This window comes from Scophthalmus maximus, chromosome 8 (genome assembly GCF_022379125.1).
Source record: "Scophthalmus maximus strain ysfricsl-2021 chromosome 8, ASM2237912v1, whole genome shotgun sequence".
Classification (NCBI taxonomy): domain Eukaryota; kingdom Metazoa; phylum Chordata; class Actinopteri; order Pleuronectiformes; family Scophthalmidae; genus Scophthalmus; species Scophthalmus maximus.
In genome coordinates, this window is record NC_061522.1 from 1,920,682 (window position 1) to 1,934,250 (window position 13,569).

The 13,569-nt window shown below is 43.8% G+C and overlaps 1 protein-coding gene across 2 annotated transcripts; it reads left to right on the forward strand.

Annotated features, from left to right (window-relative positions):
- The first annotated feature begins 393 nt into the window (after positions 1–393).
- Positions 394–13,197, forward strand: LOC118312334 (stress-induced-phosphoprotein 1-like). Of its 2 annotated transcripts, none has more exons than XR_007031353.1 (16): positions 394–635; positions 4,142–4,215; positions 4,622–4,702; positions 7,241–7,300; positions 7,971–8,093; positions 8,183–8,311; positions 8,474–8,519; positions 9,021–9,111; positions 9,238–9,379; positions 10,215–10,319; positions 10,584–10,685; positions 10,987–11,020; positions 11,285–11,370; positions 11,741–11,868; positions 12,001–12,122; positions 12,629–13,197. XR_007031353.1 is itself a non-coding variant. In XM_035636859.2 (16 exons), the coding sequence occupies exons 1-16, from the start codon at positions 548–550 to the stop codon at positions 12,738–12,740; spliced, it is 1,473 nt and encodes a 490-aa protein (XP_035492752.2). In that variant the 5' UTR covers positions 399–547; the 3' UTR covers positions 12,741–13,197. The 2 variants fall into 2 exon arrangements, 1 of the variants encoding a protein (XP_035492752.2); XM_035636859.2 differs by having other exon boundaries at positions 399–635; positions 10,584–10,671; positions 11,285–11,359; positions 11,766–11,868.
- The last annotated feature ends 372 nt before the right edge of the window (positions 13,198–13,569 follow it).

Sequence of the window (13,569 nt, forward strand, 5' to 3'; positions counted from 1 at the left end):
CGTGGACCCGATCTCCGTGTGAGTCTCCATGTTTCTACGTTGTGTTGAAAACGGTTGTTGAACTAAACGGTTCCTGAATACCATAAAGTGTCCCCTGTCGGTCGCTCGGTCGGTTGCGGTTTCCAACTTCACCACCAGATGCAGAATTTTTTTTAAATTACACACTGCGGCTTTAAATAAAGAAAATAAAGGTGCAGTTGAGAAGTTAATCGACTGAACCCTTTTGATTTAGAAAGGAGAGGTGTGGCCAATGATTGTGTGTTGGAACACATTTCGTCGGTCTGTACAATCCTAAATCATTTGATATTCGACCAAACAGAGTGGGAGTTTTTAACTTTATTTTGATGCCCCGCCGCCGGAAGTCATCTTTAAAAATTCTTGCCCGTCATAGTTTTATTGTGGCAAAGCGGCTGCCGGAAGTGCAGTGTGTCGTGCCGGCGGTCAGCTCCGCGGCGGGCGGGCGGCGGCGCCGTGGGCCAGGCGGCGGCGCGCGTCACTCCACACGGACCAGGCAGCTCCGCCGGGGCGGCCGCGCTGTCAGCGTCAAATGAAGCCCGAGGAAAGTGTCGTCCCGTCATGCTCCGACCCGATGAAGTCCACCAGAGACATCTGCCGGCTGCTGGGCTTCGGAGGCAGTGAGTTTAACCAGCCCGACCGATGTGGATGGGGGTGATGCCGATATCGAGATTTGGGAGTACAAGATTCTCCATACCTATTTTCTGGTTTCTTTGCTCCTCTGTGACAGTAGACTGAATATCTTTGGTGTGTGGACAAAACAAAACCTCATCTTGGGAGTTTTGGGAAACACGATCAACGTTTATCACAATTTAATGACATTTTCTGGAGCAAACAACTAATCGATTAATCGAGAAAATAATCGTCAGACTAATCAATTATGAATAATCGTTAGTTGCAGCCCTATTTTCAAACAGCCGGGTTTGTTTTGTTTTGTTTTAGCAACTGTTTTTGAATCGACTGTAGCAAATTCTGGGTGTGTTTTTGTGTAAAAGCCACAATCTAAACATATGAAGCTTCGCGACGACAGGCTCAATATACGCAGGTTGCATGAGTGTGGAAGTTATGACTTTGAGATTGCTGTTAGCAATGAAATGTGCTCTATAAATGAAATTTATCATTATTATTATTATTATAAAAATTATAATGATAAACAGTTTGTATTGCACCTTTTATACAAGATAAACATTGATAAAATGCCATAATTAATGTAGCTCAAAATGGAAAATACAACCCACTTGATAACAATAATATTAAAATAAAGATGAAAATACAAAATAATATTTTAGCCCTGTGTGTTTTGATTCTAAGACTAGATTGACTTGAGCAGGGTTCATTTGTGTTGAATGTCTGAATTTGTGGATGTTTTTGTAAACAAAAGATTTCTGCTTGAAAAAGTCTGGAAATGTCGACAAATGTATACAGATTAGCATATCCCTGAATCATTTGTCCTTTTATTTATAGTTATTTATGTTAAAATGTATGGTTAAGCTAGATTTGATTGAAACTACATTTACATTTCTTTGTCATAAAGGTTTGACAAATATATATCAGGAATCATCGACAGAAAAAAAAAATTATCGACCAATATATCGGAAATCTTGTACTCCCTAATATCGATAACCGCCCCCCAAATCCATATTGGTCAGGCCCTAATGTTTACCCATATAAATGTTGTTTTCTTAATTCCAGTTTTTTATATTGTTGTTGCATTTGTGTTATCTTTTCATTTATAGTTATATTTATGGTTGAACAAAAATATCAGGCCTCAATTACATTTCTTTGTCATAAAGGTTTGATAACGACATCATGGTAATCATTGACAGATAGAAATATATATATCGGCCAATGTATCAGAAATCTTGTACTCCCTAATAAAGATATTGGCATCGGACCCCGAAAATCCACATCAGGCTCTAAAAGTTAGTACCACTGCCTGTAATCGGTCCTCTAATGATATAAAAGAAACGGCCAATGGGGAAGCTCCAACACTCGGTCACATGGATTTTGTTTGGCCAGTAGTGTGACTTCGTCCCTCGGTCAGTCAGTCAGGTACATTGTGTTCACAGGACCGGCTCCACTGTTGCGGTCCGGCCAAAAGTATTTTGACTTGCAAATGAGTTGCGCAGTAAGTAACCCTGCAAGAATGTTCAGAAACTGGTCGTCACCGGTCAGTTCTGATTTAAAAATAACTCTGGCATTCATGTAACAAAGGCTGTGACGGAGATTGATTTATAAGTCAGGCGTAACCAATGTTACATAAACCTGCGTAGATGGCACAAAATACATTCCATCCAAGTCGGCTGCACAACTAATTAATGCCACAGAAACACCATGGGGCCCAATATTGCAGGAAGTATCAGGGGAAGATGTTTCAGAAATGGGAGAAGAGCCACTCTGCCCGAAACAAAGAGCAGCCATCTTTGTGGTTTACAAAAGTTGCTTCTCTCTGTGTCATGGTATAAACCCCGCCCAATATGTGCTGGTAATTGTGATCAGAAGTACTTAAGTGGCTGTGTGGTGGGCAGATTACCTTGCAGGGTTGTGTGTTTTTAAACAGTTGAGTGAAGAGTGTTTTTCTTCACAAAGAAGAAATACAGGCGTTTCAGACGGAGGGTGAAAAGAGGAGCAGCAGGAATGGGCAGTGTGAGAACACTGATGCCTTTTTCTGAACATTAAAGCATGTAAACCTTTTCAAGTGGTAACACAAGCTAAAAGTATGAACCTAAATATGAGCATAATATGTCACCTAATATGTCAGAAAACTTCTGGACGTTGTTCCGTCACTCCGCTCATCCCAGGTTTTTTTTTTTTTTTAATGATTTTATTTTTGTTAATATTCAAAGGAATTAGATAAAGCAAAAAACACCACGCGTTAAGCGTAAAAAACGGTTTCCGTCACCAACCAAATCCAATCTGTTGTGTGTTGCTGAAGGACTTCATATACGCACACAAACATAGTTATCATGTTGAACATACGAGATAAAATGAATCGGTTGTCCGATAAATATCGGCCGATATGAGCCTTTCACAGACATATCGCCAATTTGGAAACAAAACAATGAACGTGCATTTATATCGAAATTATATATATTTTTTTTTCAAGTTCCGGTTGTATTTGTATTTGTGATTTTTCTCTTCTTATTTTTTAAAAACTAAAACATCAAACCTCAATTACATTTCATTGTCATAAGGATTTGATATTAGGAATCATTGCCAATAAAGAAAATAATAAAACAAAATATACATGAAATATAATATAAATAAGGGCTAATATATTGGAATCAACATTTTTTTACCACCTAATATCAGTATTGGCTCGGCCCACCAAAAATCCGTACTCCATATTGGCCGAGCTCCGTTGTGTTTTTTAACTAACGTGCCATCTATTCTATTCTACAGACGAACGTACGAGGCAGACTGGTGCGAGACGAGATTGAACCAAAACCTTATTTGTCATTTGCATGTTTTTCCAGTTTAAACAAATAAAGGAGGAACTAGATATTTGCACATTTATGGCACTTTAAAGTTCGTCGAGCTGCGTCGACTGGTGTCTGCACATGTTTGAGTGGCGCACCATTGGACATGTATCACCACTGTTTAAGAAACACCATCGGCTGTTAGTGCTGCTGGGTGAGATACAGAAACATCACTTTACACAAATCGGCTTTCAAAGGGCTGTGCAGATAATGCTGAATAGGATTTCTTCTTTTTTTTGACGCTTTTGTCACGAAGCTACATTGTTGCCCATGAACAATGAATGTTTTCATTGTTGAGAAACGGAAGCAGGAAGCCGGGAAGTCATTTCTGTCTCTGTTTGCTTCACCCAGTCACATGACCTGCTGCCACAAGATCACCTGTCGAGTTTTGCATGGGGAATGTATTAGTCATACACACACACAACCACACACTGTTAGGGATGAGACACAAGGCCTGATATGGAAAAGATATTCTGGCAGTAGGTCTAAATACAGTGTGTGTGTGTGTGTGTGTGTGTGTGTGTGTGTGTGTGTGTGTGTGTGTGTGTGTGTGTGTGTGTGTGTGTGTGTGTGTGTGTGTGTGTGTGTGTGTGTGTGTGTGTGTGTGTGTGTGTGTGTGTGTGTGTGTGTGTGTGTGTGTGGGACAGGTGACAAGGAGCTGGAGGCTCAGGATGGTGCTTCGGACCCAGCAGACAGAAGAAAAGGCGTCGACTCATCTGGGGTAAATTACACTATAGACTGAATCATTGTGTACTTGGTTATATATAAATATTATAAAGGCAATGTGTATAAAAAAATAAAAAATATATATATATATAATTCAAATTAAAGGATTATGAAAAATACAACAACCATAATATTCAAGCACATAATTGTAAAATTGTCTGCCTGGAGGTGCAATACCACTGAATGCCACTAGGGGCTGGATTATAATCTCTTGCTTCATAGAGATCCAATGTAAAGGTGTCAACTTTCCTCCAGACATACACAGTAATTACTTTTCCTCCATTAGACGTTTTCTCTCAGGATTATTGCTGCATGAATAAAACTAAATAATTTCGAACGACGCTCCGTTTAGAGGAGTCGGGCTGTTGTGAGCTGAATGTTGTGTGCGCATGTCACTGCAGGCCACGGTGAACAACGAGGAGGGTCTGGATGACGAGGAAAGAGCAAGGAGGAGAGCAGAGAGGAGGAGAGCGAAAAGGAAAGTGAGTAACATGACGTGGCGGTAAAATGCAGCTGCAGTTGCAAAAAATAAAAAAATGGATATTGTTCATGTGGGGCGTCGGTTAGCTCAGTGGCAGCGCCGGCGCCCCACGGAGGCGTGGGTCCTCCTGCAGCGGCCTCGGGTTCGACCCCGACCCCGACCCCGGCCCTTTGCTGCATGTCTTTCCCCACTCTCGCTGAACCTTTCCTATAATTAAAGGCTAAATATGCCTAAAAATATTTAAAAAAAGAATATTGTTCACGTACAGCAAACAAATGGGTCGTTACCAAAGAACAATACAAGCTTAATGAAAGGACAACAGATAAATGTCACTTCACAAATTATATAAACTCTTTTTGGATTTCATGTCTGTTCATTTATAGCTGAAGTATTCTGTGTGTTCACGGACACTTAACACCAGAATATCAGAAATCCTGTTGTATTTATGGGGCAGTTCCTTGTTTCTCTTTTATATGGCTTTTAAAAAAGAAGATAAAAAAAACAGAATGCAAGTTTCAAGGTGAACATTTTATATATTTTGGACAACTAGTAAAATGACAAATTTTTGTTTAGTTCAGTTTATTTCTATCAAATAGTAACACAACATCACATACATAACATAAATAGTAAATTAACAAGAAAACAAGAAAACAAAGTGTAACCTTAGCTCTTTTATACTCAATAATGACCGAAAGGGTGTAGGTTGATGCATTTGCTTATTACACCTACACCTTTTACATTATATTTTATTCATATGTTGTTCTTGTTCTATCAATCTTATTAAATGTATTATTATTAATTTTAATTTTCAATATTATTACTTTCTGTCTATACATACAGTATTGCATATTACCACTCATATTACTTGCAGAAGATAACACAACAAAAAATAATAATAAACAAAACGCATTCCCATTCATATAGACATTACCATACATGCCGCACATTCACTGTAAAAAAACAACAACTTAACTTTAGTAACAAAAATAAAAATGTGTTTGTAAAGTAGGCCTGTCACGGTGATTGCGTTGTCGATCATTGCGTTATCGCACCATGCTTGAACATGACCTCAATAATATCCATTGCGTTTACATGCGTGTTTGTTGACATGTGAATGAAATGTCAACAACATTCCAGACATTCGCGCGGCTTCTATCCTCTCGTCTGCTCCGTGTGGGAGGTGTCGCTCACTAACTGCGGTGTGACCATGTGCCTGAAGACTTGCATTCAGGCCAACTGGTTCTCAAACATTTATCGGTCTCACAAAAACACTCGATAACATCCTAAAGCAGAGCTTGTCACTGGTCCAGTTTTTACAATTTAATGTAAAAACAATTCCAAATCCCAATTCTGGTTCTCTACAAGAAAATGGTTGATTGTTCTCTTGGGTTGTTGTTAGGGTTGTGGCTGAGTTGCTGCCCCAAGTGAAGGAAGTCCAGTATCTCGGGTTCTTGTTCATCAACAGGCGGATTGGGGTGGCGTCGGCAGTAATGCGGGAGTTGTACCGGTCCGTTGTATTGAGGAGGGAGCTGTGCCGTATTTGAACGCTTTCGATTTACCTGTCAACCTACGTTCGGACCATCACCTGTGGTCATGTGCTCTGGGTAGTGACGTAAAGAACGAGATCGCATATACAAGCGGCCAAAATGAGCTTCATCCCTAGGGTGTCTGGGCTCATCCTTAAGGATAAGGTGAAGAGTTCGGACATCCGGAGGGAGCCTCGAAAAGGGGTCAATCGCGGCGTTACGGTCACCTCTTCAGGATGGCACCTGGGCTACTTCCTTTGGAGGTTTACCGGGCACGTCCAACTGGGAGGAGACCTAGAGGTCGACCCAGAACTCGCTGGAGGGACTACACTTCCCATCTGTCCTGGGAACCCCCCGGGATCCCCCAGGAGGAGGTGGAAAGCGTGGCGGGGAAAAGGGATGTCTGGAACACCCTGCCCTGCCGGCTTCCTCCACGATCTGATGGTGGATGGATTCCCAATCTTAAATATGTCTCTTTAATTGCATTTTTTTCCATTCACAACCATCTGGTGACCCCCAGGAATGATCTTGCGACCCCCAGTCACCGCAACCAATAGGCCTATACTGCAAGCTCGCATGATTAATTGGCAAGAAATGGTCTTGAAATTACAATAATATATGCAATACTTTCTGGGACGATATATCGTCCAGTAATAATAGTCATGTCAGGCCTAATTGTAAGTGTGTTGTTGTCCACATGTTGGGCAGCTCATGTTTTAACTGTTCAGATCTTCTACCTGAAAAAACTGTATCACATTCCACACATCACCGCTCCCTCCACCACACCCTCCTCTACTGTACACGTGGCACATGCTGCCTCGCCTGTCGTCGCAACTTCCTCACAGCTGCTATTGTGTTGTCCTTCTCCCCGTTTCCTATCCATTCGTCCACACTCTCTTCATCACTGTTCCCAATGCCCGTCTCATCACTTGTCATGACTCACCTGACCGCACATCCGCCCACACGTGTCTGTGCACCATCCCACAGCCGCCATGTCCATGCTCTTGTTTCAGAGGCAGAAGGAACGAAGGAAACTGGAGAGAGAGGAGAATATGGAGGAGGCTATAGAGCAGGTGAGACCTCAACGGCCTTAAAGGGGCAGTAAGCCATTGTAAAGCAAAACATGTTTTGTAAAAATATTTCCTCACGGCCCGCTAGCTGTCGGTTTTGTGTTCTGAGTTTTTTCGGTGCGAACACAGAACCGACAGCAAGCAGACTCAGCCCTTGCTCTTTAAATCGAAAAGGCAACAAATGGCGGGGGCCGCGCCTCACAACACTGTGAGCAGTTTGTAATCATCACTCGTCAATACTTTAAGAGACGTGCTAGCAGGCACTGCTGCAACGCTGTGGTTTTGGCCTTTTCTCATAGACTTCCATTGAAACAACCAGTTGAGTCGCCCTCTGCTGGTCATTCTAGGCTTGGCTTTATTTTTCCGTACGCGGTGACCACGGCCATTTTTATATACAGTTTATGGTTTTCTACATTTTTCGTTAAATTGTGACAAAGATTTCAAGCATTTTTGCAGTGCACGTTTCTATTAACTGGCACCAACTTTGGAACCAAATTCATCCCGAGTTACTTTAAAACTGGGACCGAACAATCGCACGTGTCCGACAGGAGATCATACTCGACTCAATACAACTTAATAACAAATAAGTCCATGTCACATAATACAATGAGAATTTATGACTTCCTGTTCTTCTGGAAGGTGATTTTCTAAATGTGCTTTTTACTTGTGACAGAAAGAAGAAGAAGAAGAAGTGGCTGGAGTGGAGTCGGAGAGCGACAGCGCGGAGGAATATAAAGAGGTGGAGCGACGGAACAGAAACAACCGCCAGTTGCCCCGCAGGACGACGTCGGAGGAGGTGGGTCGAAGCCGGGGCCGCCGTTGCCTTCAATCACACTCTGATAGCAGCTGTATTCAGGGCCCCGGTGTCACCTCTCTGTGTTTCAGGAGCCCGAGTGGGACGTACGCAGTGCTTTTGTGGCCAACGCCGCCAGTCACATCAAACTCAAAGGCCTGAAGAGCAGAGCTCCCCTGATCACCAGAGAGGAGAAGGAGAACAACGGCCAGAGCAGCCAGGTACAAACACTCAAGTCAAACCGTTGCGTCGGCTCATCCGGCATTAGCGTCGCCGATCCAGCCGCCCCCTGATTTCGAGCTCCGGTTTCGGTTTCTTTACATGAACAAACAAGTGAACTCTGAATTCACTGTTAGCACTGTCACTGTGTGTTGTGATCCCAGGGGGAGAACATAGAAGAGATGAAGAGGAGGGGGGAGGCTCTGACAGGTGAGTCCACCTGTGGCCTCTTTACAACAACCTCACACGTCGTGACATTGTCCAATTAAATTCAGATTCAAAATTCTAATAGACAATTTTCAAACCCCCCTTTTTTAGGCTCATTTATTAAAGAGAATACAAGTGATTCATGATCAACGTTGTGCATACAGCACTTTTCAAAACGTGGGCCAGAGATTAATTTAAACTTTAATTTGCAATTAAAAAATAGAAAACAAAATAATTTTTTTAGGGTACAGGTGTAATGGATGGATTACGACGTATTGGGTTCGTATGGACTTGTGACACATGTTCAGTCATACTCGATATCTGTGTGTGTGTGTGTGTGTGTGTGTGTGTGTGTGTGTGTGTGTGTGTGTGTGTGTGTGTGTGTGTGTGTGTGTGTGTGTGTGTGTGTGTGTGTGTGTGTGTGTGTGTGTGTGTGTGTGTGTGTGTGTGTGTGTGTGTGTGTGTGTGTGTGTGTGTGTGTGTGTGTGTGTGTGAGATATCCAGAAGAGGGCATTGAGATGTTCGGACAAGGCCAGTACAGCGAGGCGGTGGACATGTTCACAGAAGCCATCCACTGTGACCCCAAGGACCACAGGTGAGTTGGATGTGAACTCTGACCCCCGGACTAAACTTCACTAAACCAGGTCATCTCCTCAATTTTTCCTCTCGTCTCCCACACACTCGCCTTGATGAATAAATGACAACGTCTCATCTCTCTCAGGTTCTATGGAAACCGGTCTTACTGTTACTGGTGCCTGGAGCAGTTCTCCTCCGCCCTCAGAGACGCCCAGAGGTCCATCGAGCTGGCGCCCGATTGGCCGAAGGGACACTTCCGCAAGGGTTGCGCTCTGATGGGGTTAAAGGTCAGCACCTGCTGTGCATCGGACTAATACCTGTCGACAAAAAAACAAACAGCAACCAACGTAATGATTATAATTCTGGGATTTAAGAATTGGTCCTTGAAGGGGCAGTGAGCGATTTTGGAGAAAGACGGCAGCGGTCGGGGATCGAACCTGCACGAGCGCGCTAACCACCAGGCCAGAACTCGTAGCGTCCGTCGCTAAGCACGTCTCCTAAGGTGTGGGGGAGTGACACAGTCCACACCATTTGTTGTTTTTTTTGGTTTCCAATTTACAGAGGCAGGACAGATTTTTTTTTCCATCTGCAACTAACAATTGTTTTCATTAACGATTAATCTGTTGATTATTACTATTAGTTGTTTGTTGTAGTGCTGCACGGTGGTGTAGTGGTTAGCACCTTCGCCTCACAGCAAGAAGGTTCTGGGTCCGAATCCCGGTTCAACCAGGGCCTTTCTGTGTGGAGTTTGCATGTTCTCCCCGTGTTCTCCGGCTTCCTCCGGTTGTCCATCTCTGTATATGTGGCCCTGTGATAGGCTGGCGTCCTGTCCAGGGTGAACCCCGCCTCTCGCCCAATGTCAGCTGGGATTGGCTCCAGCCCCCCGCGACCCTTAAATGGATAAAGCGGTAGACGATGAATGAATGAATGAATGAATGATAGTTGTTTGTTCCATAAAATGGTGAAAAATGTCGATTGTGTTTCCCCAAAACCACAAAGATAAACATTCTGCTAGGGCCGGCTCTGCATCATGTGTTGTTGATTTCTAAGGGATGTGTGTGTGTGTGTGTGTGTGTGTGTGTGTGTGTGTGTGTGTGTGTGTGGCGTTACGTTACGTTACAGCGGTACAGCGAGGCAGAGAAGTCCATGGAGCAGGTGTTGAACTTGGATCAGCACATCAAGGAAGCGTCCAGTAGACTCGTTACCTGCCGGATCCTGCAGCTCACGGTGAAGCGCTTTCCCCCTCGACTTCCTTTTTTCAAAGTTCATGAATTCACGTCCAGATCAACCAGATCACCTCAGCAACACAGGCCCATTATTATTTTTCTAGAATAGTAGAAAAATGAATATGTCTGTAGTAATAACTTTAATGACCTGTGACTGTATATTTTACTAACACTCATTTAACACTTGTTGTCCTACATGCTGATTTAAAGATACATAATGTAACCTCTAACCTAGTTTATTCCAATTCCATTTCTTTCGCTGTAGGAGTTGGGTTTTGAGGAAGAGCAGAGTAAACTGCTGCTGGAGAAGTTCCACACGGTTCAGGGAGTCCTCACCTCCGCCGGGGTCAAAGGTAAAGGAGGGCAGGTGCAGTACCACATCTTACCACACTGCGACAGCAGAGCTCTCAGTTGCGCTCCAATTGGATTCAAAAAACAAAAACCCTGCAAGACTTTGCTGTATGATAACAGTAAATACACAGGACTGACAGTAATTTGCTAAAGCTTCTATTTAAATGTTTATGGACCGAAAATGGAGGAAAGTACACCAAAGTTTTGAGGCGCAATGGAGGAATAAGACGTTCACTTATTGAATTGATATGATGTTACACTTCATACTGTGCATTGCGATCACATGATATCTACTTTGTATCTCCTCCTACTTTCAGCACGGAAGCAAACATCTCCGCAGGACCAGAGTGGGTAGGTTGTATGGCCACGAACAAATACGCATAATCGCACCAACGTTTTAAACAAAGGAAACAAATTTAAAATACAGACTGTAGCGTGAGGAATGAATGTGTATACCCTGCGCATTGTGAAATAGTGGGTAGTAAAAAATGATGATGTAGATGTATTCATATGGCTAAAAGTTGTTCCCTTACTTGCTCCACCGGTTCACCTCCTTCCCTTGTTTCCTTCCCTCCCTCCGCACTCTACCTCCTTCTTTCCGCCTCTGTTTTCCAGGAGCTGTCGCTCCCTGTGGGTCGGGAACATTACGTTGGAAGTTACAGAGAAAGACCTCTGGGATCTCTTCACGATGTAAAAACAAAGTGTGTGTGTGTGTGTGTGTGTGTGTGTGTGTGTGTGTGTGTGTGTGTGTGTGTGTGTGTGTGTGTGTGTGTGTGTGTGTGTGTGTGTGTGTGTGTGTGTGTGTGTGTGTGTGTGTGTGTGTGTGTGTGTGCGCGCGCGCGCGCGCGTCTATAACTATAAACTACGCGCATGAGTTTTTCTTAGTATTCAATATTCATCACTCACGTTTTTAGGATTTTAAGGATTCATAGGATTTTTCATAGGTTTAATTTAAATGTGTCATGCAGCATTATTGATTGTACATCTTTTTTTTCGTCTTCTTTGATGTGTCAATGTTTACTCAGGAGTACATGCAATATCCAACTTTGTGCAATATGCAACCCACGTCAGAGGGTCTGTGTTTCCACGGTAACAGGTTCGGTGAGATCGAGAGCATCAGAGTTCTCCACGAGCGCTTCTGTGCCTTCGTCAACTTTAAGAACGCCAACGTGGCCGCCAGAGCCCTGGAAAAGCTACAGGTGAGCCTCGAGCGTCGGTGACCAGACGGGGCCGTCGTCCCTTTCTCGTGCGCGTCTGTAAGGTGTGTGTGTGTGTCTGTGTGTGCGTGTGTGTGTGTGCGCGTGTGTGTGTGTGTGTCTCCTCCTGTCCAGGGGGTGGAGCTGGCGAGCACCAAGCTGGTGATGCGGTACCCGGACCGCTGGATCCAGCAAAGGACCAACACGGGCCTCTGCCTCGGCACTGCGGCAACACAGCAGAGCTCAGCCTCCACAGGGTACTGATGAACTCACCCCTTACATGTGTCGTACTTTTTTTATCCTCTGCAAAAAGTTGGATCTTTTTATTATTATCATTATTATTTTTTAACCACATATTTGTGAGTAGTTTGTAGAGTTGGGGATTAAATTTCGGTGTGAGAAGTGATGATCATCCCGACTTCCGTCTACACCAATCGGAGATCCGATAAACCGGAGCCCAACAGATTGGGGACGATGCCTATATCGATATTGGGGAGCACAATATTTCCGATACCATATATAGACTCATGTTGGTAAATATAAGCGCTGATACCGATATGTCTGTGAAAGGGTCATATGGTTTGATCTTATTGGGCCATCCGGGCTCCAAACATACTGTAAACTCTACTGAAAACATATAACACACAGTAAAATCCCTTTAACACTGAGCCCAGTGGATATTATCATATAATCTGCGAAAATCCCATCATCTGTCAACGTGCATTTTTTCCCCCGGTGATATGACACATGATCATCTCCGCAGGTCGAGACGGAGTGCGCCTGCGAATGGCGACGGGTGCGTCCACGGCGACGAGTGCCGCTTCAGACACGTGCCGGACCGGCAAGGGCGAGGCAAGAAACCGTGGCAACCCTAAGGATGTCGCCAACCCCCTGCACCAGAGGCACATTAACGAAGGGAACAGCAAATGACGAGAGGATGATCTGTCCGTCGAGTCCGAGTGTGAGGAGTCGAGGTGCGTGTGACCGTCATTTCACAGGGTCCCAGAACCCGACCTCATACAGACCCGTCAAGTACGGAGGTCTTGAAAGGAATGTGATTTATTGGAAGCGTCAAACTCCCTGGAAACCCCCCCCCCCCCCCAATGAACTCCTGGTTCCTGCTCTGAGGGAAGAATTCCAAACGTGTTATCTGGATCTACTGGGACACATATTTATGGTTGAACCGTTTTGGAAACCCCCCCCCAAGACCAGCTCTCTGACAAACTTTTGTCTCCATAACACCACACCGCTGAAGTTACTTTCTTGCTCCTTCTTCTTCTTCTTTTGAATTGTTTTTTGAACTTTTGCAATAAATCAATATACATTCATGTATTCCACTGGTCATTTTGATTCTCTAACTAGCTAGAAGCACAAGATGAGATAAGATAGGACTTTATTAATCTTTTCATTCATTCATCGTCTACCGCTTTATCCATTTAAGGGTCGCGGGGGTCACTGGAGCCAATCCCAGCTAACATTGGGCGAGAGGCGGGGTACACCCTGGACAGGTCGCCAGCCTATCACAGGGCTTTATTAATCTTGTGCGGGAGAAATTTCGCCCGTTACAGCAGCAGCATCAGGGAAGAGGTAGAAATATTAGAAAATGTATAGCAAAAATATACAATAAGCAGAAATATTCAATAAACAATAGAGGACAAACTGTAAAAAGCTATATACATTCATACATAGTGCAAGTTTTGCCTA